Genomic DNA, 19,372 nt, shown 5'->3' with positions numbered 1-19,372 from the left:
GCTCTGCGGGCACTCTGGCTCATTCGTCACTCTCGACCCCATGTTGACACGAAACACCTGCAACGACCATCTTGACGATATACCTTTGATCTCCTCTTCCAGTAATACAAAAGACACCAGACTACACTCATCATGTCCGACTCGTAGGTATAGCTGTGCAAGCAGTCGGACGGCTATCAACGCTGATCCTCATCACGCTTACCAGCAAACAAGACAACACTTTCGAACCTACCCACCCGTTCAACTTGGAGGACCCCAAGTCGTGGGCCGAGGGGGTCGGTGAGTCCCGGGTCTTGCCACTCGAAAAAAATTCCAGTCAGTGGAGACACCGTTGACTGACGAAAGCGTGCGGGAAATGCTGGCAGGGGCGTTGGATTGGGACAAGACGCACATCTGTTTTACCAAGAGGAGCTTGTTGGAATTCCTCAAGTAGGTCCTTTCGTGGCCGTAGTCCTTTCCGCTTTTCGTTTTCGCTCGACGAGGTACGAGAAGAAGTCTTCACTGACTTTGATTAATCTGTTATTCCCTTCTCCCTTCTTTCTCGCAGGCAAAACGGCGTGTCCGTCGGAGTCAACTATAAGGAACTCGAAAAGTTGCCCAGTAAGCACCCGGTTCACGTTCGGGTCGAGGTGGCTGGATTAGAGCTGTTTACTGATCATGATTTGGCTGTCGTCTTGATCATCGAACTCTAGAGTACGCTTCTTTCGGAGAGTTCTCCAGCAAGGCGACCGAGACTGCCGTCAAGGACTTGGTCGAAGGTATGTCCCTTTCCCTCTCGATTCCTACCCGACTATTTCTTGTCACGAGACTTTGCTCGTTCTACGACTGAACTCGTCTTTCCATACCCCTGCTTACCATATTATACCCTGCTCCATCCCACAGCCGAAGTCGCCGACCCTCACTCGGAAGACCAACCTCAACAGAACACCTTCCGTCCTTCCCGCAAAGTCAGGGAACCCCCCGGTGGGAAATCTACCATCAACTTTGCTTGGGGCGAACACGAGGAAGAGGACGCGTTGAGCATGGCCCCGCCTAAACTTGATGGGGGGAAGGAGGAGATCTTGAAGCATACCGAGAGGGATTCGTTCGGGTTCGTCGTCGGAAAGTGAGGTGCCCGAGACTTTGAACCTTCGGGGTTGATTGCGGGGTGTTGTAGTAGAGCGTTGTTTGGGGACCGGATGTTGACATGCATGCATTGTGCTGTGGTTTTGGTAGCGACGGCTTAGATCGAAATCGGCGTTCTCCGCTATGCGACAAGGTCGAGGCCGAGGTCGAGAGACGTTAGTGTCATTTCGAGCGAGTGGCATGCAGACCTCTCGTCCCCGTCTGATTATGGTCCCTACAGCGCATCCTCCAGAACCCGGCACGACATGGACCTCGAGCGCGGTCAGCTTTGCCTGTGTGCTCGTCCTCGTCTACATCCTGACAGTGTTTCGGAAAGAGACCTCGTGGTTGACATGGCTCCCGGATCCGTCAGTACCAGCCGTCATCATGACCGAGGTTCTTCCCACAAACAACCGCCAGCTGATTTATCCTCTATCTATGGGATTCCTAGACAATGGGCTCTCTTATACCCGGCACACCTGATCGTATCGGTCATCATCACCTATATCGTATACTTGGCGCTCATGGTCCTGCAAAGTCCTTCTCGGGACTCGATCGACTATATAGGCGGTCAGTCCCAGAGTCGCGCCTCATGCGTGGTCATCGTGATTGTGGTAGCTGATACGGGCTCGACAGATGCAAGGGGGACAGTGGTAACAGAAACAGCAGACCCTAGTACTGGTGTTCGATTACCGACCACGACGGCAGCGATGGACGTACCGCTGGGTATCATGAATAGCAGACTATACCCGGCTCGGTCGCGACGTTCACGTGCGAAGGTTGGGGCCTGAATTGTTGACCGGGTCTTAGTTGTAACGAGAATCATCGTTGTATATGCCCCTCGAGAAGTGGGATGTTCTGACTATTCAATTGGGTAGCAAGTATCCAGGCAACTGATGTGCACGGCCCCGTTGGTAAGGGACGGGCACGATCTACGTACAACACCCCCCAACCAACTCGCATTACGACCCGTCCCCCTCGGGCTGCTCCAGCTTGGCTCGTTTCCTAGCCTCGAAACGCTCCCTCGCCGCACGTCGTTTAGCATCCCCCTCGCCGTCGTCCCCTCCAGCTCGACGCTTCTTGGCCGTCTCCTCAACTTCCTGCTGTTTGGCTAGTCGTTCCCGCTCGATACGTTCTTGCTCGTCCTTCATCTGGTCGGCTAGACGGCGGCGTTCCCTGGCCATCCTGGCTTCGTACGAAGCGTCCGTACCCACAGCTCGTGACTTGAGAGGGACGTGCACTTCGGGTCGTTTGACATCACCCGGACCGTCCTTGGGTAGGACGGGTTTCTTGGTGATATTTAGACCGGCCTTGAGCAAGACCCGTTTATCCACGATGGCGCCCTCGTCGTTAATCTCGATCCGTTCCTCCTCGGTCGAGGCGGTCGCTGGAAGACGTTCGACGACGGGTACCGAGGCACTGGCGGCTGTCATCATCGCTCGTTCCATCTCCATCCGTTGGCGTTCTCGTCGGATGAAGGGGTCCTCTTCGGCCGTGTCATCGAATGTGGCAGGAGGCTTTGAGTCGCTGGTGTTATCGCTTGCATCGGGAGGACGGATGGCCAGAGAAGGACCCTGATTGGGCTTGGTCGCCGACTTGGACGAAGCGGCTACTGCAGCAGCATGCTTCTCCTCGTCCGCATCGAGCATGTTGCGGTAAAACGCCGTCATCCCGGGTCCCTTCTGCGAGGCCCGTTCCTTGGCTACCAACGACCCGAACAGCATAAGAAGCGTGTCGTCAGTCCCATTGCATTTAGCTCATTCTAGATCCCCTACGAGACCCTACGCACCTTCCCGAGCCTTCTCTTCCTCCTCGGCCAGCTTGACCTCTTCCATCTGCCGCTTGTACGCCGTCGTCACAAACTTTTCCTTGTCGGCGTATTCCTCCCCCTCTTCGTCCCTTTCGTGTTGTAGCATCTTCTCCTCAGCTCTCAGACGGTCGAGTTTACGGGTCGCGGCGGATTGTAAGAAGGATTCTATGTACTTGGGCTATAAGGGAGACGTAAGAGGGTCGAGTCCATGCCATCTTTAGCGATTCATAGAAAGTCGGGAAACCTGAAAACAACGGAGGTGCTCACTTTACGTTCCGCAGCCTCTTCATCCTTGATCTGCTTTGCCTGTTGCCTAGCGTTCTGCATCCCGTCCCATACCTCGTCATATTCAAAGACGGTCTGATCGACCTTGACGGCCTCCTCCTGGATCTTTTTCGCCTGACGACCCAGGCTGGCGTTTTGCTTGATCAGGGCGTTGTTTCGGGGCGCCACTTTGGACGGACCGGCTAGGGTTGGTTTCGAAGACGACCCAGCCTGCTTATCTTCGTCGTCGTCGTCGTCATCCCCAAAGGTGAAAGCCTTCGAGACGGGTTTCGGTTTAGGTTTGAGCGAGATGCTGGCTCCAAAGGCGTTGTTCGTCGTCGAGGGACCGGCTTTGGCAGCGGGTTTCCCCAAGGAGAAGGATAGCTTGGGTGGGTCGGGCATGGCAGTCAGAGGAATGTGTTTGCGTCACAGCTCGTTGTATTATGGGTTGAACGGGATTCAGAATTGCTCAAGAGTTATGGATTGGTGACTCGCGCATGACTCGAGGTTATGAATATGCTCGAGCTCGGTAAGTTGGTCGTGAGCGCGAACACCTGCAGCGATGATCCCGCTTCGCCCTTCAGACGAGTCGATCGACCTTGACCGCCTACACGACCACAGCAAGCTCACAGACGCAATGAGATGATGAGGTGGTACCTTATCTAGCAATGCGATGAAGATGATGTGGGCGCTGTGCATTACACTCTATCGTACAAATCACCCTAGCTTGATGAGTCTTTCTCTCTCTTTCTCTCTTGACCATCTTCGACCTTCTCTATATCCCCATTGTACCGCCTCTCATGGTACGACCTCCAACCCCATACTCCTCGCACTCCCTACCACACTCCTCGCCACCCGCTCTAGACCCAAGACCTTCAAATCCTCGTCCTCCATCTTGATCTTAGCAATCTCATAGACCTGCTTGACGGAGACCTTGCCTACGAACCCTCCCCCGGGTACGCTCGTGGCGCCCCCCTTGGCTGCTACGGAAGCCGGAGCTTGTCCGCCTGCTGTGGATCCTGAAGTTGCCGCTCGGAGCGTCCGAGAGGTATGAGAAGGAGGTGCGGTGGAGCCCTTGTCGATCGAGGCTGCGGTGCGGAGGAGGTGGGCGACGGGTGGGGTTCGGAAGGAGAAGGAAAAGGTTCGATCCGGATTGATAGTTATGCTCGTCGGTACAGGGACAGTAGGTTTTAGGTGAGCCGTCCGGGCGTTGCTGAAAGAGGGTGAAAAGACTTGATTCAGCTCGGAGGTCGAAGGGTCACGAGGTCTTCGCAATAGTAAGAGGATGGGGAATTCGGGTGGCCGACTGACAATTCTTTACAAAAATCCATGGCTTTGACACCTCGGGCTCCTAATGCCGGACCGACGGGCGGTGATGGGGTGGCCTTGCCTGCTGGTACCAGGATTTTCTGTCAATGAGGAACGAGTGGATGAGCGGGTCAGCGAGCTCGTTCGGATGACGACGTGCGGACTCGGCGAGTCGGCTTACCACCACTTGTGTTACTGCTGCTTTCGACATATTGCTGGAGTAACAGACCTGGGGACTTTGCAGTAGATTGCTGTTGTTGGTTGAATTGGTTGTCAATCTCTACTTTATTATCGGTTGTCAATCTCTACTTTATTATCGATTGAACCAAGTTCGATATCCCGTTGAGGAGGTCCTCGATGCCCGGACACGGACATTGACTTGATGATCGATGTCCGCGACCCCGGTCCGATTGGCGGTTTCACTACTGAAACGCATCACTGTCACTGCTTCTCGAGGCTTCCCCCCTCTCCTCTTTCGCATATCTCAGTCCATATATCAAGTTATCCATCGTCTTGGCGGTCCAGGGCACTATGTAAGGGTGACAATATCAGCCTGAGGGGTATTGAAGGGAAGCGACGAGACTGACCTTTGACCTCGTCACCCGCACATCCCCACTGGATCGAAGCGGCATTCGAAATGCAGATGTCAAGGGATACGGGGTCTTTTTATCAACCCAAATTAGCCTCGAAAAGGTTGTGGTAGGACGAGAACCATACGGAATGGAAGGGAAAGTGATAGATCGTTCGAACATTGATGGTTCTTGTACGTATCGGAGCTAGAAGAGGCGACTGGCGAGAAGAAGATACAGTAGCTGTTTAGTAGACAGCTGTCAGTCGCGAAACTCTTGTCGATGTCAAAGGTCCATAAATCGAAGTGGTACTAGTCATGTTGTATCAACCGAGAAGCTTTGGCCAAACCAGCTCGCACCTAGCAGGATCTCGCAGGCATCGATTTACAATTTTACATATCTGGCGAAATTCATATGCTTTTCGGTTGCACCGTCACTACTCGAAAGACTTGCCAGATGGGCGCTCATGCGAACGTTATGTTCGGGCGTACGAAGTCACCAGATTCTTTCAAGTGAGACCTGTTCGGAAATTTGATACAGCTACTCTTCCTACCCGTGACTGGACCTATCGTCAGCGCTGGTATTCGTTGCACTTCAGATTATCGTAGGAATCGCGCCCAGTTGCCGTTCTTTTCTCAGATTCGCTCAGCGGCGGGAATGAATCTAATCGCTTAGACGAAGGATATTCGACTGTACGACAGGGAATGCATGACTGACCGGGCCCAACATGCAGCCAGTCTGGCGCGTGCAAGTAGGGCGCCGGCCGCTTCATTGCGGGACGCCTTTCTTTCTATCTTTTTCGGTGACAAGCACGTTACGTCACGTCGGATATCAGATCAAGTCGACGTGGCCTAGATCTGTTCTGGTTACCTGAAAATCGTGGCCATCGTTAAGATCGTCCTCCTCAAGTATCACCGTCTCCATGTAGATACAAAAGAGGTCGCCTGAGGCTTTCAGGACGGTCAAGCTGAGGACAAGAACTTCGCATACATCTCTGCGAAGCTGCGAAGCTCTCGAGTCCTTGGCCTGCTTGACGCCCTTTCCAGTCACAGATCGAAATCATCGTTCCCCACTCGCCTTCCAACTTTTGCCACGCTCTTCATCGTGATTAGGTTTCTATATTCAACCGGAGATTACGCTGGGAGGAAGGTCACGCACATCATTGCCAGAATTGAGGTGTCTGCACACACGCGTGCGATGCAACAATACCCCTCACAACCGGTCCCTGAACACGTCGTAAAACGCTGTGACCCTTCAGATGTCGAGACTGCTGAAGTAGAACAGCCTTAAGGCCTCGGGCTCCTGGTTCATATACAATAAGGCTGGATTTTGATGGATCAGACCGAGTGGGATGTTTACGTTTTACCTGTCGGCAGACCGTCGCGACACGACAGATGTGCCATCATCTCGTGGATTCTTGTCGTGCATCGAGGGCACAACGGATCTAAATGGTATCATCTTGTCGATGGTCAAGTCTACTTAGGCCAGATCTAGAATCTACTACAAGTCGCCTCATAGTGATCTCAAAGTAACTTCGACGGTCCCTATCCTCAAGTATCAGCGTCCCCTTTGCATCGATCGCGATCATGCAACCACCGGTTTCAGAATTCTTGAAAAACTGGCCGCTAAACCCGGCGGAAAGCCACCGTACACACAGTCGACCCTGTCTTGCCTCCGAACGAAAACGATGGGTGTTTAACCGTCGAGCTGGAGCGTCCGACCAGGGTTGCGATTAGTTTAGTCGCGGAAAACATCGCCTGGATGATGATCATGAAGAGGACTTACTGGTATTCGAAAGCTGTAGGTGTGAGAATAATCCGTCAGGAAGAGCGTCAGTTTACAACTGAATCGTATCCGATAGAACGGAAAGAGCGGGACGAACCTAGTCCTTCTCGAGTGAACCTCGTCTTGATCTCGTCTTCGGTGAAATTGCAAGCTGCTCACCATAAGACCTTGACTCAGCAGCTATCTTACGAACAACAGAAATATCGCCAGACTCACAGGTGATCAAAAAGAACCCGCCCGGCTTGACCAGCCCAGCGACTCGTTCAGGGTAGACCGCACTAGGTAATTTCCCCCTACTCGACTCCGGACCGGATCCGACGGGTTCTTGGGAAAGGGCGATGGCGTCGTAGGTCCCCTTGTCGAGGACGAGGTCCCAGCCGTCAAGAGGGACGGAAGAGGATTGGGAGTGAAGGGTCTGGAGGGTTGAGGTGAGGAGGTCCGAGGCGAACCAGGTGACTCCGGGAGGGTTGTTTGCGATCTGGTTCTTGGCGTGGGATAGAGTTTCCGCGTCCCCTTGTTCGTCGGTTTCATCGTCGTCGACGTCGACGTCACTTTCTTCCTCGCTATCGCTATCAACCCCAAGCTCTTCCCCAACTTCCTTCCGCTTCTCATCGCTCCGTATCCGTCTCTCCCAGCGTCTCCGACGTAGACCTTCGACTTTACTCGATAATTCGATACTCAGGTCCGAATAGTCTATCCCGGTGAAATGTCGAGGAGAGTGTCGAGGTACAGAACGTCGGTATTTAGGTTTGGTCGGGTAGAGGATGGAGAGGAGGAGCGTGCCGTTGCCTAAGAAGACATGAAACACGGAGGAACAGAATCAAAGGTTAGCTGGATTGGACAGTGGTTTGAAGGGATAATATCGGATTGAAAGCTGGACTTGCCGCATCCGCACTCCATGACGGTCGGTCCGGACCCGTCTTCGAACGGTGGGAGGTACTGGTACGTCCAGTCTACCATCTTGTCCACCGCGCCTTCTCCGAACCAGATCTCGCCCTCATCGCCTGTTTCCTGGGAGCAACAAAACATCAAAGGTATACAGAGAATGTCATTTCAGTTCTTAGCACGTCATACTGCTTGCTTCTCAAAGCGAAGCTCGATAGACCCACCTCGTACTCCTTGGTCTCCCGCTCGTACACCATGTCCCAGTGTTCCTTGGTGCCGAGTTTGGATGCGGGTAGTTCTTCCGTCATTCTGATGGGGGAAAATATTCCGCTAAAGACCGACTGGTAGTTGTATTTGGCGTTATGGTAACGCTTTGCGCGAGGGTTCGCTTGAAGATATACTTGTTCGAAGATATAGACAAGCACGCTGCTTAGGGGACCTTGACCTCCTTTATCTGATCACGTGACTCTCAAAGGCCAAGGTTGTTCCGAGGGAGGAAGCGATTTCTTTCGAACTGAACAACTTCAACTTCAACTTCAACTTCTATCACCAAGGTCAAGAGTCGATACAACCGCTTCACTAGCACACCCACCTCAATTAATCTCTGACTTTCAAATCAATCTTACAAGATGCCCGTCGAAGGATACGCAGGAGATGGCCAGTAAGTTCAGCTTATCTAGCCCATCTCGTCGTGGTTCGCTTGAGACTGACCCCCCAATTCGACTCTTCTCTCGCGCTTTAGCTTCAGGCAGACTTACAACGACATCCACATTCTCTGTCAAGAGACTGCCAAGCGGATCAAGACCGAGTTTAGTGAGCCACCCCAGTCTACCCTCCCTGCCGTAAAAGTTCCGATTGAAGAGCTCACCGCCTGAAATTCCTATGCGGCAGACCCGGACTTGATGATCGCCATCGGAGGAGGAGGTTTCATCCCAGCCCGTATCATCAGGACTTTTCTCAAAGTCTCCGACTCTCCGGAAAGTAAGCCGAGGAACATCCCTATTCAAGCGATAGGGCTTTCTTTGTACGAAGCTCTGCCGGATACTTCGGAAGAGGTCGTAGGGAAGGAGGTCATCCGGACGCAATGGCTCGATTTCAGCACGCTCGGGGATAAGAATACCAAGTATGGGGGGTTGTTGGGGAAGAGGATCTTGGTCGTGGATGAGGTGGATGATAGGTGAGTCGTTGCGAGTCGACCGATGCTCTGTCCGTCGATCAATACGACCACAAGTTGACTCTACTCTTCCTCCCTGCTCCTTCCTCGTCCCGTCTCGTCTCGTCCTCCACAACCTAATTCATTACAATCCGTCAGCCGAGCGACCCTCTCGTACGCCCTCCAGGAACTCCAGATCGACGTGGAGAAACAGTTGAAAGAGCTCAAGGTCAGCGAAGAGGAGAGGAGCCGGATCAGGGAGGCTACCAAGTTTGGGATCTTTGTCGTGCACAACAAGTACGTTAGGGGTAACCCATCGCCGTTGAAGAGGGACTAGGTCCGGAGTTCGATAGCAGTCTCGCTGCGGACGAGTAGTTTTTGGGATTGGGAGAGCTGACTGATCATCTTCTCCGGTTCTCTACGTCATGCAGGCTCAAACCCAAGGCCGGGGAGATTAGCAAGGACGTGGCTTATTTCAGCGGGACGGACATCGAGGATCTCTGGGTCGATTATCCTTGGTGAGCCTTCAAAGGCCGCCGCTTTTTTCCTCATGGGGAGACCCGGACTGTCAGAGCTGACGGTACCAAGCCGACTTCGGTAAACTTGACGTCTCGTCTCGTTTTTTGTTCTGTTTGTAGGGAGATGCCCGATATCTTGAAGCACGACGAGTTGAAGAGGCAGGACGACGAGATGGCCGTCAAGGGCAAGTAGGCGGTTGTCGGGGGGGAAGGGGCGCGAAGTTGTAACAGGTGTCAGGGCTCAGTAGGGCGTATTCATATAGAGGTTCCGATTGCGATGATCCGAGGGGATCGTGGGGGTCTGATCGAGCACCGAGCGATCGTGTCGCTGTCGTGTCTTTGGTCGACAGTCGACTATTGAATACGGAACAACGTTGAGAGAATGAGATACAGGCCAGACCGTGTCTCTTCACGAAAAGGAATAGAGGTCGTCAAGATTTTCTAGAATGTGGTGCTCCCCGCCCCAGATGGCTCGCACCACCTCGACGAGTTGTCGCGGTTTCGTTGGGGGAGGAATTCCTTGGGTAACCCGACACGCTCGGTGTACTTCTCCAGGTCGGTCACCGTTGCCTCTGTAGTTGGACGCTTCCGTCAGTACATGTAACTGCAGCTGATTGTCGTCGAGATTGACGATTTACTATCCAAAACAGTCATGCTTGACACGTCGGTGATCGCGTTGTCGTCCAAGTCTCGCAGCGGTTGGCAAGACCGATGATTCGGTTCTCTTGCTGCCTCTTGCTGACGGAGAGGAAGCCCTGCAAGGGCCTCAGGAGGTTGTCAAGCCGAGAGGTGATTGTCGCAGTAGCTGTGTCGAGCCCGGCTTTAGACTCCTTAGCAGCTTTGGCGAATGCGGTTTTGTTATCCTTAGCAGCTTTGTCAAATCGGGTATTGATATCCTTGCTGATCGAATCGAGGCGAGTGGTGATGGCTTCAAGAAGCTGGGTCTTCAGGTCTTTCAGGTCGTCCCTGAGCTGCCTGTTCTCGTCTCGATTCAGCTGGTTCTCCTCTCGCAACAGCCTCATCTTGTTGTGGTTGTCCCTGTGTTGCTTCTGCTGCTCTTCGGCGGACGTCCGAAGAGCAGCAAGTTTAGTGTTGATCTGCTCGACCGCAATAAGGAGTCCTTGCACGTCGTTGCCTTAGTTCACCCTACTGAATCTTGGCGAGGCGTTACGAAGGGCTGTACCGACGCATGAGGATAGAGAGGAGACAGGTCTACGAATATATAAGGTATAATGTCTCGATATGTATCAGTAGCTCAGTAGAGCAGTAGCAGTATTAGTAGTCGTAGTAGTAGTAGTAGTGGGACCATCTCGCCTCTCAACCTCTGGGCCCGGCGTCTCAGGGAGATGCGATCACCAGCCAGACACCTTCAATCCGATATACCCATGATGCCTGTAGCACGTCGACACCTTCGATCTCAATCAGAATAACTTCTTCCTTAACTGTCTAGATTATGCATGGGCGCCATCATACTCTGAACAAGGACGGGGACTAAAGGACCGCAAGAGGCAAAACTATCACCTCCGGGCAATGCAAGCGAGAGAAAGGACCCCTGAAGGACGAATGGAGGTGTGAGGAACTACCGGGACATCATCTGATGAGCAGCAAATACTACTATGCCGCCTCGACTCTCAAGACGAGGTAGAAGCTACGCTACTTGAGAGGGACATGGAAGAGTACATTCGGCCGCGGATAGGTTGTCACGGACGTATCGACCTGCTGGCGCTGGAGGATATGTACCCCGGCACCAACCTCGTCTTGGAATCGTCAGCGCTGGAATGCCGACTCACCTAGAGGGACTCGTCAAGAGAAGTCTCGATATTCGTATGGGCTCTGTTCGGCTGTGAGAGAAGCCCTTTGCCAGCGTCTCAATCACCCGAAAGGCAGCGGGCTACCCGTCCTCGGCATAGACCCCGACGATCGACTTCATCCCCTCCTCGCCGTCGTCTACCTTCAAACTTCTCACGTCGCTCAGGATATCAATACCTTCCCGTCATCCATCTGCCAACTCTATATATCCCTCTCGCAACCCGACAACTTTGCCTGCGACGGACATCTGGGTAGCCTGCCCTCTTCAAGAGCGATCATTAGCGGGCCGGCTGCAACACCGTGAGTCTTGTCCAGCATCGTCTACTCGGATCCGTCGCTCGCTGTACCAGCTGCAGCGCCCTGCATCATTTCGTTCGCTTTCCTGCTTTTTGGGACACCCAGCATAATCCGCCAGGACACGGTACCGAGTCCGACGGTGCTCCACCGCAGAGGGTGTTGTCGATCGTCGTCACACTTGCCCAATCACATACGGATATCCTACTGGCTCCGCCTAGCAGGATCGTACCTTCAGGACTAATGCCAAGCCCTACTTCGATCCGCAGAGGTGAGTTGATATCCGCCGCGCTCCGTCATGTACCTTGACGCTTCGACTGGGACAGTCAGGCTTACGCTATCATCCTGTGTCTAGCTCGTTGACCCTACCCCGCACTTTTCGGTTTCCTCTGTAGTCGACAGTATCTTCCCTCTCCTATCAGGTCAAAGGCTACGGAACGACGCCAGGGTGACGTCAGGCCGGGCGACCGGGTCTGCGTTAGGTCGAGCGAGTTTCGTCCGAGCTGGTCTGTCCATGCGGTCTCGGAATCTGATCCAGAATTGTGGCAACGACGAAACTACGGCAATTGACTTGGAATGACTCATTATGGATGATCAACACCCCATCAAGATCTCGTGTAGGAGGAAGTACCGATCTGGGACGTTCAGTCGAGATACGGGTCGAGGCCGGAGGTGCAGAGCGGGATGGAACTGATCGAGGACGCAACAATGCTCTGACTTACAGCGGGCCGACCCGGAAGTCATCGTAATGCCATACGTCGTCCCAGTCACAGCAATACGCAAGTCCTCGAAGGAACAATGCCACAAACCTGAATGATCACACGATCCTCTTCTTTCGACGGAATGAATCGCTGGCGAGAACAAAGGCACACTTAAAGCGACGGACCGTTGGACCAGGACGCGACGAAGCTCGGGTGACAGTACGGTAGTGAAAAAGCAGCAGACGAGTTCGAGGTCAATCACACAGGAGGTCAGCGCAAGAAACGAGCATCTTCGCAGCAAGAGGACAATCAGCGCGCACAGCGACCGAGATTAGGCTATTCGAACTGCCCCGCAAGTTCGTTCGTTAGAGGGAACACGGGGATGGAACCTGAACGAGAACCGACGCGTTCCCGGATGACACAGAGAGCGGGGTGAGGTTCGCTTTTCGGAACGTAGCGTCGGTGGCCGTGTGGATGTCTCAGACGGCGTGCTGGCCTCGAGCAAGCATTTGCCGGGCGGAGGGTCGTTCAACGGGCTGGTTGCCAATCGATCGGACCACAGAAACGCCTTGGTTTGGACAGGAAGCCCGGCTTTTGTTGCGGGAAGGCTATGCCATTGCAAGACTCTCCTACGCAGATTGCTTATCGAGATAAAGGACGCGGCGGATTGTACAGAGTCATGTCAGAACCGAAAAATATCAAATTCTCATTCGCGGTCCATGACCGCAAGAACGTCGTTGGTTCGAGTAAGACAATCTCCAAGAAGGACTCGACGGGATACAGCATTGCGGTTGACCTTTTCGAGGCAGATCGGTTTGTCGCGGGGTGGGTGAGCAAGACCGGCCTATCTGGACTTTATTACCTCTGGAGACCCCACTGACTCTGCTCTCGACTCTGTTATCGACCAGGAAGATCGCATGTGATGACACCGCCTCCCGCCTGAATCACGAATAAGAGCGCAAGCCTCCTCTTTGCGGCTCGACTCCCGCGCTTCAATTCAGCCAACCTCCACCTGAGCGGACCTCCACTGAACCTTGTTCAAAGACGTTCGCTCGACTTGTTGAGCTTGTGACCTATCAATCGAGAGGGCGATCCGGACAAGCGATCGACAAGCGATGTCTCCATCATAAATGATGGCGTCGAGATCAAGAACGGTATCTCCGCAAGGACAACGAATGTCGGCGTGCGGCCTCAGGACGACAGGACAAGCCAGAATTTGACGACTTTGACGACTGTCCGATAAGCCACGCCAGAATGACGCCCGGGAGATACAGGGCTACATTGTGTGTCGGCTGTTCGGCAATGTCAGCTCTCTCCTGCCCTGCCTGAGGAAGGGACGAAGACAGATAAGGCGGAAAGCGTCTATATAAACACCGCCGATCACGACCCGTCAATCTCAACAATCTTCAACCTGCCCTGTCTGCTTCAAAGATTGAACAACTCCTATCACCCATCGATCATCCAAAAAGACAGACATGGCACTCGGTCGCTGTTCTACTCCCTTGATATCGCTGCTGTTCGGCCTCATTGCCGTTGCGAGGGGCGCGTCTTTGAAGCCCTTGGCCGGTAACGAGGATTTCGCTCTAACCAGGCAAAAGTCGACCCTCGGCAGACGTTCGGAAGGCATCCATTCGGATCGTTCCGCCTACTCCTTTACGATCACTTCGTCGGACGGCCAGGTCAAGGATTATCTTTCACCTACGGGGAATAGGTTTGAAAGCCATGTCATGCACGACGATTGGGGCGTCTGGGCCGGTACGGGACCGCAAACGATGTTGGTCACCGTCATCGATGTGCAAGGTGAGGTGGATTGCACCGGTCTCAAGCAAAAAGTGGGCGCGTTCGAGCAAGCGGACGACGTATGGGATCAGGTGTGTTCAAACAGGAGGCGATTTCACGCCTCTCGCACCAAGCTCACGCATCGTACCCTTGCGTTCGAATGTAGGGATTCATGCAAGCCGTCCTGTTCCAAACCAACTCGTCCTTCCACGTCGCGTCCGACATGCCCGGCTGCTTGAAGGAATGGCAGACCGAGTGGATCATCAAGAGAGGGAACGCGACCTCGGATGTGGGAGATTTTGCGTTGGCGCACGTCACAGCTGGATCGGTGGGTACAGTTCTGATGGGCGACGTAGACATGTAGGCTGACAGTCAGGATACGTTCTATACAATCGCCTCGTCCCTTCCTCCGTAACCAGTCGATACCTCAAGGACCATATTTGGCGACCATTCACGGCAACATGACGTTGACCCCGATCTATCGCTCTTACCAAGACTCTGCTCAGGCTTTCACCTCGGCCCTCGTACCCACGCTCGAGGCCAAATTCGTCGAGATGGCGGCCAATGTGCCGGGGATGAACACGTTATCCATCCCGGTCCCATCGAGGTTGTACAGCTTGAACAGGACCGACGGGCAAGACTTGCCTTTGCTTGGCAAACGGATCGCCGTCAAGGACATCTACGATATCGCCGGAACTCGTACGGGATGTGGAAATCGAGCGTATTGGAGCACGTACGGAGAGCGTGACGAGTCGGCCGTCTCGATTCAAAAGTTGATCGACCTGGTGAGCATCTTCTCTCGAACCTTTGTCCTTGTCGCTATTGGCAGCCGTCCTGACGCTGCCCTTTCGACACACAGGGAGCGGTGATTGTCGGCAAAGTCAAGACGTCGACCTTTGCCAATGGAGAGAGCGCTACTGCGGGTATGTATACACGTATTGGTGGAGGTGTTGCGGTCGACTGACTCTATGCTTGTCGGTCCGTGCGTCATTCAGACTGGGTCGATCAGATGGCCCCTTTCAATCCTCGTGCAGACGGGTGAGTGGGACGAACGGCGGGCGCGCTGCTCCAGCAGAGGAGGACGCTGACCGCTTCGCGAGACCGGTTTGCTGAAACGGATTCTAGCTATCAACAACCGTCCTCCTCCTCGAGCGGTCCTGGTGCAGCGATCGCTGCTTACCCCTGGCTGGATGCGACAATCGGCAGTGATACGGGATGTTCCATCTTGTGTCCTTCCGCCGCCAATGGAGTGTACGGAATGAGACCGACGTGGGGAGCCATGCCATTGGACGGTGTCATGCCGCTGGAACCAGTGTTGGATACGGCTGGGTTCTTGTGCAGGGACCCGGACATGGCGACCGTCTTCTCGAGGGCGTGGTATGGTGATGCGCTGGTTCGGGACTACAAGTCCTGGCCCAAGGTCAGTCGATAAGGGTCGAGAGATGAGACGAGGCGTCTCCAGTGCTCATGCTCTTTCACGGCCAGACCTTGCACTTTCCCGCTGCCGATTGGACCTTTACAGCCGACTCGCTTCCCGCCCCCTTGTACAACCGCATTCGTCAGGCCATCATCGACGTCGTCAAACCGACAAACGTCACTGACCTCAGCGATGAGAGTTTTTGGAATGCGACCGGAGAATACGCAGATCATAACAACACCGCGATTGCAGACTACCTGGGCGTTGGCTACGGCATCATGATCGACTACAACCAATGGACCACGTTTGGACAGCCCTGGTTCGCCGATTACGCCCAGCAGAACTTAGGCCGGCAGCCTTTTGTCAGCCCTTCCCCCGAAAGGCGATGGGCTTACGGACGGGTCAACGTCACTCGGGCGATGTACGACGAAGCGGTCGCGAGGAAGCAAGAATACAAGACCTGGTTCGATCGAGAAGTCTTGAGAGGAGACGCGACGACCTGCTCGGACGCCATCTATGTCAGCGTATGGACGGGCAATCAGGCGACTCCGGCGTATCGGGTCAGTTCACGATCATGACTCGGGAAGACACTATGCACGCCCTGCCACTGACCCCTCATCGTCGCCCCAAACAGAACGTCTACGGGGGACCTCCTTCTCCCGGCCTTTTCGGGTACGACATCTTCAACTATGCCGGTGTGCCTCAACTCAGTATACCGATCGGTCAAGTTCCCTACAACTCGACCATCAGCGGCCAGGTCGAGTATCTGCCCGTGAGCATCGGGCTGAACGCTGCCGGCGGGTGCGACTATGTCTTGTGGGATCTGGCGGCCGAATTGAAGGTGAGTGGGGGGTGCACTTACACGTCAGTCCAGGTGTTGATGGCGAGACGCCCGGATTAGAATGCTGGAGCGCTTCAGGAAGTTGCGACGGGTCGATTCGCTTTTCCCGCCTGAGTATGTCGGTGTCGGCGCAGTAGTTTAGTGTCGCTCAATGCCCAATAATTCGTATATACATGTCGTCGGATTGATATATTTTCAGCTTGTGCTCGCTCGTTCTTTGTCAATGCTTTCCATGAGCCGCGATGCTAGACCTTGGAGATCACCGGGGTGTCCAGTCCTGCCAGCGCCGGTTGAGCGAGGTTGCACCGGGAAGCAAGACCGGGAAGCGATACCGGGAAGCCATACCGGGGAAGCAAGACCGGCGTCACGTGAATTGCTTCCTCGCTTTGATTCGTGTATCACCTGTCGAGTTTAAAGGGACTGTTGAGGTCGTGATATCAAGAATCGACAACATGCTCATCAAATCAAGCCAGACAGACCAACAAGATGCAAATTCCATACGTTGATACTACTCTAGGCAGGGAGCAATACCGCCTGAACCCTACAGCCAGCTACAGACCGGGAGGATGGCCACCGGCAATGCAGTGGTTGCAAGTACTCTTCATGCAAAATCCTCCACCGCTCTGCCGACAATGTTGGGAATGGCACCCGATTAGTGAGAATCAGCCGAGACATGAGCAAGATTGGACGTCGGTTGCGGAAAGACAAGCTCGTCAAGCGTGGATCGAGAGCGTGAGTACTGGGCGGCTACTTGTCTCGATCTACGGCTCACATTGTTGTCTCCAGTCTGTCCTTGATAGAGTCACCGACCTTCACAAGCTTGCAAGCAGCATCAGGGCCGACAAGAAAAAGTTGGACGAGCTCTATCAGGTCGTTCCCGGTCCTGACCCACAGATGAATCACGGCCGGGCTGCATACTTTATACCATCGCTCTACCGGAACTCTTCAATACCCTGTCCTTGGCTCGACTTGGCCACCATCAAAGCCCGATTAGGCAGTCTTTCTGGTACGGCACTCCGAGATTTCCTCGAAAATGTTGTGAAGAACTGGGAACAGGGACAGGCTGCAGGGTTGGGATCGCGATTGGCCACGTGAGTTGCTTTGTTGGTAGATTGGCATCGAACATCGCTTACGCTCGACCGGCAATGTGGCACAGCACTGTTCAGGAACGTGATCGGTGGGTATATCAAACTTCTTGCCGCAGGAACATTGCTAACTCTCTTCTTGTTTGACGGGTCAGATACAAGGACGAACTCCATATACTCCGGATCAGCAATCAATCATCCGTCTCCGTCACCTATCATACGTCGGCTCTCAAAAAGCTTGAGACTCAGCTTGGTCAGGCAGTCCGGTTGCGAGATGCAGCTGTCGATCAGCTGGCCAACCTCAAGATGCGATACGACCAGGCCACCAACAACCTCAGTAGGGCGGTCTCAGTCGATCGACCCCATCCCGCTGCGGTCCCGGTTGACCTCCGTCGAGCTGGTCAAGCTGCGGTCCCGGTTGACCAGTCTTGTCGAGCTGCGGTCCCGGTCGACGTTGCCAAGACCCTCAAAGACCGCGACAACGAGCTGGCCGCAGTCAAGAAACAACTCGAGCAGGCCAAGAGGGAACTGCAGTCCATCAAAAACGAACTGGCTACCTCGAAACGGAATCTGCAGGAAGCCTTGCAGGCAAACGCAGCGATCAACGAGCCTTTCGAGCAGGCCAAGACCAGGGTCTCCGAGTTGGACCTCGAGGTCCAGATGCTGACCAACGCCCGGGTTCAGCTGGAACAAGATCTTCAGGCATCTCAATCTGAAGTCAACCAGCTCACCCTCAACGTTGATACACGTCAAAGCGAGCTCGTCCGGTCGGCCGCCAACTATCACAAGCTCGTTGAACAATGCGGAACCGTGACTATAAACCTAGCCGAATCCGAGCAGGAATGCACAGACCTGCGAGCAATCGTTGCCGTCCTGGACGAGGCTGGGGTCACTACATCTAGCGCAGCGATGACCAAGCGTGACCTGCAACATCTCAAGGACACCGAGCACCAGCTTAAAGGTATCAATGATGAGCTCAAGCATACCAAGGAGGAGCTCAAGGATACCAAAGATGAGCTCAAGGCTACCAAGGATGAGCTCAATCAACTTCAGGTCGAGCACCAGAAGCTGTCGGAGAAAGATAACGCCATGGTTATCGACGCCCCTCACGCCGAGCCAGAAGCCCCGGTCATTGATCTCGCTTCGACCGCTCCCGAGTATCAGGACGAGCATCTCACTCCAGACTCGACGTACTACGCCCTTGTTGAGATTGCCAAGGACATGGCACAGGGTCCTGGTCAGTTCAAGCGTGGCATCAAGCGGCTCACAAAGCTGGCAGATACTGCCCCCGACCTCATCATTGATGCCAAAACGCAAAAGAACATCGGTTTAGGAGGGATCGAACATTACGTTTACGAAACCGCCGCGCACCATTCGTATCACAAGGATGGCGAACTTGGACCGCTGATCTTCCAAATGGGGCATGCCCTGCGAATCAGAGACCATCGGCTCCGTCCTGCTGCCAAGTCCAGCGACTCTGACGAAGATAGCGACGACGATGATGACGAAGACGACAGTGACGGGAATGAGAGCGAGAACGACAATGATAACGATAATTAGATATGATAGACTGAATGCACTGTACCTAGAAGTCTACACCATGTCCTTTGTACCTCTGATTCAAGAGTTTATACCCTCACCCGATCTGCCAATACCGGTGATGACTCATGACGAACGCGCTCAGGTGACGCGACGCGTCATCCTCGACCTCAAGGTCATCTCGACCACCGTTGACATTCGACGTTGGCTTCGACTACATACCCACAACTATACAGGCCTCATACTCCACCACTACTGATGCACACCAACCGCTTGGATACTTGGCGTAAGCCTCGTTGACTTGTGGTAGGCATGCATACGTTCTCGACCTTGGCTCATCGACAACCCAGAAGCCCGCCAATCGCCTTGTTGGCTCCCATTTTGGATCGGCCGGTACTCTTCCAGACCATCATGCGGTCTCTTAGGGGTTAGGGGTTAGGGGTTAGGGGTTAGGGGTTAGGGGTTAGGGGTTAGGGGTTAGGGGTTAGGGGTTAGGGGTTAGGGGTTAGGG

At 54.0% G+C, this 19,372-nt stretch overlaps 7 protein-coding genes across 7 annotated transcripts; 4 read left to right on the top strand and 3 right to left on the bottom strand.

Moving 5' to 3' along the window:
- The first annotated feature begins 91 nt into the window (after positions 1–91).
- On the top strand, positions 92–1,206 carry HD553DRAFT_313082 (uncharacterized protein). The gene is made up of 6 exons (XM_046180184.1): positions 92–143; positions 206–279; positions 366–429; positions 548–600; positions 693–758; positions 883–1,206. The coding sequence occupies exons 1-6, from the start codon at positions 133–135 to the stop codon at positions 1,107–1,109; spliced, it is 495 nt and encodes a 164-aa protein (XP_046035585.1). The 5' UTR covers positions 92–132; the 3' UTR covers positions 1,110–1,206.
- Positions 1,207–1,980: 774 nt separating this feature from the next.
- Positions 1,981–3,644, bottom strand: HD553DRAFT_52393 (coiled-coil domain-containing protein 55-domain containing protein). Its single transcript, XM_046184290.1, has 3 exons — positions 3,182–3,644; positions 2,894–3,092; positions 1,981–2,806 (listed from the first exon to the last, which is right to left on the bottom strand). Exons 1-3 carry the CDS (start codon positions 3,578–3,580, stop codon positions 2,067–2,069), a joined length of 1,338 nt encoding a protein of 445 aa, XP_046035584.1. The 5' UTR covers positions 3,581–3,644; the 3' UTR covers positions 1,981–2,066.
- A 14-nt stretch (positions 3,645–3,658) lies between these two features.
- On the bottom strand, positions 3,659–4,758 carry HD553DRAFT_331778 (60s ribosomal protein l19, mitochondrial precursor). Its single transcript, XM_046182035.1, has 3 exons — positions 4,668–4,758; positions 4,490–4,587; positions 3,659–4,391 (listed from the first exon to the last, which is right to left on the bottom strand). Exons 1-3 carry the CDS (start codon positions 4,695–4,697, stop codon positions 3,977–3,979), a joined length of 543 nt encoding a protein of 180 aa, XP_046035583.1. The 5' UTR covers positions 4,698–4,758; the 3' UTR covers positions 3,659–3,976.
- Positions 4,759–6,315: 1,557 nt separating this feature from the next.
- HD553DRAFT_313074 (uncharacterized protein) lies at positions 6,316–8,109 on the bottom strand. The gene is made up of 6 exons (XM_046180183.1): positions 7,950–8,109; positions 7,725–7,851; positions 7,057–7,629; positions 6,938–6,991; positions 6,841–6,853; positions 6,316–6,762 (listed from the first exon to the last, which is right to left on the bottom strand). Exons 1-6 carry the CDS (start codon positions 8,031–8,033, stop codon positions 6,681–6,683), a joined length of 933 nt encoding a protein of 310 aa, XP_046035582.1. The 5' UTR covers positions 8,034–8,109; the 3' UTR covers positions 6,316–6,680.
- Positions 8,110–8,282: 173 nt separating this feature from the next.
- On the top strand, positions 8,283–9,790 carry HD553DRAFT_313071 (phosphoribosyltransferase-like protein). The gene is made up of 6 exons (XM_046180182.1): positions 8,283–8,386; positions 8,468–8,538; positions 8,617–8,902; positions 9,038–9,175; positions 9,310–9,396; positions 9,517–9,790. Exons 1-6 carry the CDS (start codon positions 8,355–8,357, stop codon positions 9,587–9,589), a joined length of 687 nt encoding a protein of 228 aa, XP_046035581.1. The 5' UTR covers positions 8,283–8,354; the 3' UTR covers positions 9,590–9,790.
- A 3,625-nt stretch (positions 9,791–13,415) lies between these two features.
- HD553DRAFT_52232 (amidase signature domain-containing protein) lies at positions 13,416–16,304 on the top strand. Its single transcript, XM_046184289.1, has 8 exons — positions 13,416–14,071; positions 14,146–14,307; positions 14,399–14,764; positions 14,839–14,902; positions 14,975–15,017; positions 15,105–15,399; positions 15,465–15,956; positions 16,031–16,304. Exons 1-8 carry the CDS (start codon positions 13,676–13,678, stop codon positions 16,295–16,297), a joined length of 2,085 nt encoding a protein of 694 aa, XP_046035580.1. The 5' UTR covers positions 13,416–13,675; the 3' UTR covers positions 16,298–16,304.
- A 606-nt stretch (positions 16,305–16,910) lies between these two features.
- Positions 16,911–18,882, top strand: HD553DRAFT_342980 (uncharacterized protein; the record flags this gene model as incomplete). The annotated part of the gene is made up of 4 exons (XM_046182818.1): positions 16,911–16,969; positions 17,038–17,328; positions 17,394–17,414; positions 17,478–18,882. 4 exons carry the CDS (start codon positions 16,911–16,913, stop codon positions 18,880–18,882), a joined length of 1,776 nt encoding a protein of 591 aa, XP_046035579.1.
- Positions 18,883–19,372: the final 490 nt, after the last annotated feature.

Source organism: Filobasidium floriforme, assembly GCF_021052385.1.
Source record: "Filobasidium floriforme strain CBS 6241 chromosome Unknown HD553scaffold_14, whole genome shotgun sequence".
NCBI lineage: Eukaryota > Fungi > Basidiomycota > Tremellomycetes > Filobasidiales > Filobasidiaceae > Filobasidium > Filobasidium floriforme.
The sequence above is the reverse complement of the archived record's forward strand: the minus strand, read 5'-3'. Positions and strand labels throughout refer to the sequence as shown.